Source organism: Plasmodium cynomolgi, assembly GCF_000321355.1.
Source record: "Plasmodium cynomolgi strain B DNA, scaffold: 0086, whole genome shotgun sequence".
Lineage (NCBI taxonomy): Eukaryota > Apicomplexa > Aconoidasida > Haemosporida > Plasmodiidae > Plasmodium > Plasmodium cynomolgi.
This window is the reverse complement of record NW_004192709.1, coordinates 1-4,516: the sequence shown is the minus strand read 5'-3', so window position 1 is coordinate 4,516 and position 4,516 is coordinate 1. Positions and strand designations below refer to the sequence as shown.

At 25.8% G+C, this 4,516-nt stretch overlaps 1 protein-coding gene across 1 annotated transcript; it reads left to right on the top strand.

Annotated features, from left to right (window-relative positions):
- Window positions 1-1,844: 1,844 nt before the first annotated feature.
- PCYB_002150 (hypothetical protein) lies at window positions 1,845-2,882 on the top strand (the record flags this gene model as incomplete). The annotated part of the gene is made up of 3 exons (XM_004227636.1): window positions 1,845-2,004; window positions 2,076-2,519; window positions 2,725-2,882. 3 exons carry the CDS (start codon window positions 1,845-1,847, stop codon window positions 2,880-2,882), a joined length of 762 nt encoding a protein of 253 aa, XP_004227684.1.
- Between the last annotated feature and the right edge of the window lie 1,634 nt (window positions 2,883-4,516).

The following is a 4,516-nucleotide window of genomic DNA, read 5'->3' as shown; positions in this document are numbered from 1 at the left end:
TGAGCGTTCAATTTCTATCTGTATTTCTTAATATTTCGCATAGAAAAAAATATTTATTGCACTCTAAACCCCGAACCACTGCCAATTTGATGGTATGCTCACCCCGTATTCAACTATTCTTTCCACTTTGGAGTTTCCTCCTCCCCACCAATTGATAACAATTTTTTTATGAAGAAATATGGGGGACCAACCATTTCTTCTTCTCTCCCAAATCATTTGTTAAATGAGGTGGAGCATTAGCATTTGTTTATCCATCCCGCGTGTTTACTTGCTATATTTTTTTTTTGGAGATGGTTCTTTTTCTCTCACGGGCTGCAACATATATTACCGTGACGTATTTTTATACCAAGGCCGCTTTTCTTTTCCCTCCCCTGATTTTTTTTGAAAAATGCCTAGCACATTTTCTTCATAATAACTTTGTAACCCCACCCATTTGCGTTTCATTTCATTTTTAAACTTTAACAGGTTAACTGTATGCATGTCGCTTATAGGAGAAAAGGAAGGTCATCCCAGTCAGTGCACTATTTATTTCTCTGCGCGGGGAAATGTTTTTTTCGTATTTCATTCAAGTATATTACTACGCCTTATTTGTATGGCATAATCGTGCAACATATCTTTTGCCCACGAGATATGCTCTCCCCGCTGCGAACAACGGCTAACGAGGGAAAAATATACCTTTCAGTAATGTATGCCATGGTGAAGAAACAAATAAAAGAACGCCCTCCACAGTACAAATATGTAATTACATATGTATATAATACCTCTTTGGTGGTGATGCTGATTTGCTCGCTGCAATAACCCCACATCACTTTCCCCTGGAGAGAAACGAGAACTCAGTGCGCAAAGAAAATGCTAGCCCTGCTAGGAAAATAGTCCACAAGCATTTTATTGGTAAACGGCCATGATCGTACCTACATACATATATATACATATATTTTGCTGAGCGCTTGACGCACTCACTACTAAATTAAAAATTGTCTTGAAAAAAGGGTTCACAACTTTAATTTTTCTTCTTTTTTTCCAAACCAATACAATTAATTTATACGTTCGTACAAATCTGCAATTTTTATTTATTTTTAAAATAAATAAATTTTTATTCATTCATATGAAATACATGCATATGTACATTTAACTGCATATTGGCATACCTCACTGTTAGCAATTTTTTGCATTTCTGAAGGGTTATAGAATAATATACTATAATTTCTCTTGCGAACGCTCAGCGTCCTAACCCATACATCAAATATAACCCTTGAACTATAAACCTATAGCCTGTAACCTAAAAGAAAACTTGAACACAAAATCTATAAACTGAATCCTAAAATTTAACACTCAAACATGAATACTAAACCCAAAGCTAAACACTACACCCTAAACTATAAACACTGAACTTTGAACCCTAAACCTATAATACCTTACTCATTATATATACATCATACATTTTTCATTTTACATGATTTATAATTACATTTAATAAAAATGGTAAAAATTGAAAAGGATAATTTTTTGATGAATTGGTAGAAAAGGTATATTTTGTTAAAATAACTATGTATATGTAACTTCAATAAAATATTCCATTATACATTAAATTAATATTAAGCCTTTTTCATAATGTTTCTTTAAAAGGTTATATATACTTTTACATCTCTTTTACCTTTTAGTACCTCTTCTTAGAGGATTTTCGTTTAGGTAAATTTTATTCATCAATTATATTAAATTATAATACAGAACCCCCCCATAATGATTTTTGTGTAAAAAATTTAGAAAAAGCTTCTGACCCTAATTGTGATTTGAGTACTGTTTGCACATCTGTTGAAACGTTATTATTACGATTAAGTGATATAATGCTTAAACAAAATATAAGTAATTTATCTAAAGTATGTGAATACCTAAACTATTGGATATACTATATTATAAAGGATTCTTTACAATGTATTTACAATATTAACTCACTCTACTATGTGCTAGATAGGCTTAAATTACTTTATATTCCAAGAAGACATAGTTGTGATATACATGATTTTATAATTGATAAGGAAGAATTTCTCACAAAGAAAACTTTATTTTTCATTCAGAAATTTTACACTGGATTAAAAATGAATACACTGTTATCAATAATAGCAATAGAGCTGAATACAATCAATACCTTAATGAAAGTTATAATATTTATAAAGAAATTATATGTAAAGATGATTCTACATTAAAAGAAAATTGCAGCAAAGAATTGACAAAGTTTAGAGAAATATTTAATGAAGCTATAGCTTCTTTAAAAGGAAAAAATATAAGCATAAATCAGGCAGACATACCTTTGGAAAACAACACATTATGCACAACTATTTCTCCGAGAAATGAAACAGTACCAGAATTACCAGTAGGACTAGAAGCACAAGAAGGACCAGGGGAATCAGATATATCAGTATTACTAGATGCAGCAGGATATGCTCCATCAACCGACAGAGTTACTATGGATCAAGGTATTAATGTAATCACTCCTGAAGATGTTAGGCCAAATAAAGCAAGTACAATTACAGGTTCACTTGCAGGTTCACTTGCAGGATCTTGTTTTTTTCTAGGAATGTTGTATAAGGTAAAAAAAATATATATATATTTAATAAGTATTATCATTTATAGTTTATATATCTTAATAACGTAGCTGTTAATCAAAACAAAACAATTATGATTTCAAATATGTATATTTCTTCTATTATCAGTTTACGCCTGTAGGTTCATGGATAAATAATAAAATTCTAGGTGAAAATAAACCAATGGACAATATGAAAAGGAACCGTAACGAATTGCTACTAAATGATATTGGAAATCGTGAAATGACTTTAAACGATACGATGTATCACATACGATATAATTCTGCAGCAAATAGTTAATACATACTTACCATAAAATAATTATATCAATTCAAAATGAACATGAACTTATAATATGTATTTTAAACCATAACACAATTACAAAGTATGATAAATAAAAAAACTAACTTACTCTTAAAATTATATAAAATAAAAGAATAGAAATATAAATTACTAGTGAAATGTTATAATATAATGCAAAAATATATGACGCATAAAATATTGGAACATGAAATATAATCAATACTATTAAAGATTTCTATGAAAATAAATCTGAATAAAAATAATATATAATTTAATAAATCATATATTATTAATACTAAATATGTACTAATAATTTAAATAAATGATAGTATGTTATTTACATGATCATTTACTTTACATTAATATATACACATTAAATATATACCAGTACAATTATAATGTGTATTTTATAAATAAGTACTAAATATATAGTAATTTTACTAAAACATTCATTTTCCATATTATACGAAAAATAAACATAAAATATTTATGTGAAATATAATTAAATATGTGACAATCAATATTAGATTTAGCTATATTTATACATTTATTACACAATCTATGTGTCTACTATTAATAATTAAAAGCAAAAATTGTCACAGAGCTCTCAATTAAAAATCGTTGCAGATGCATTAATCAAAATTATCGTTAATACGCGCAATAATACATCATATAATACAAAAGAAATTCACTTTTATTTGTATTATACTGAATCCCAATTAAATATTTTTATTTCTAAATTTACATTAAAAAGGGACAATTATTAAAAGAATTACATAACATTATAATAATAATTAAAAAATATACCGACTTATACCAAAAAAAAGGTAATTCAAATACTCTTGTAAATAATAAATATACAGTAATACAACTATATCTTAAATAGTGCAAATAATATCATTAAAAAAAGTAATTATATCCAACATACATATAATTCGTTATATAAGATTTTCTAAAAAAAAAATTTACCATTATTAGAAGAACATTAGAATAATTCTAAAAATAGTTTATTATATGTTTCAATATCTAATTGATTATCGACATAAATTAAATATATAATTAATAGATATTAAAATATTTTGAATACATATTATTTAATTTTATTTTTTTATTCTTAATATTCCTTCTAAAACAGCAAAAATTATAATACATATATATATAAAAAAAATTGTAAAATATAATTTTCTTCAATACATGATATATATTTATTATTTCTTATATCACATTAATATCATTATCGATATAAATGAAAAACTATTAACATTATTTATATAACATTTTTATCTTCTGTAATGATACAAAAAAAGAGGGAACCTATAATTTAACACGGGTCCCACACATACTTTTTTATATATGTTGATTTACGAACATATATTTATTATATATATGGTTAGAATTGATTTATAACAATATTAAATGTATTTTATTATTAAATCTAAATAATTTATACCTTATTTAATTTATTATTATTATTTTAAGTCCCGTGCTTTATATGCTCAATTGTACTTTCAATAATATGACATATTGTTTTTTTTTTTTTAAACCTATTTATCATACCAAATAACTTTTTTATTGTATATAATTGAATAATATTATATATTCAACAGGGATGTAAATATGTTTTTGTTCAT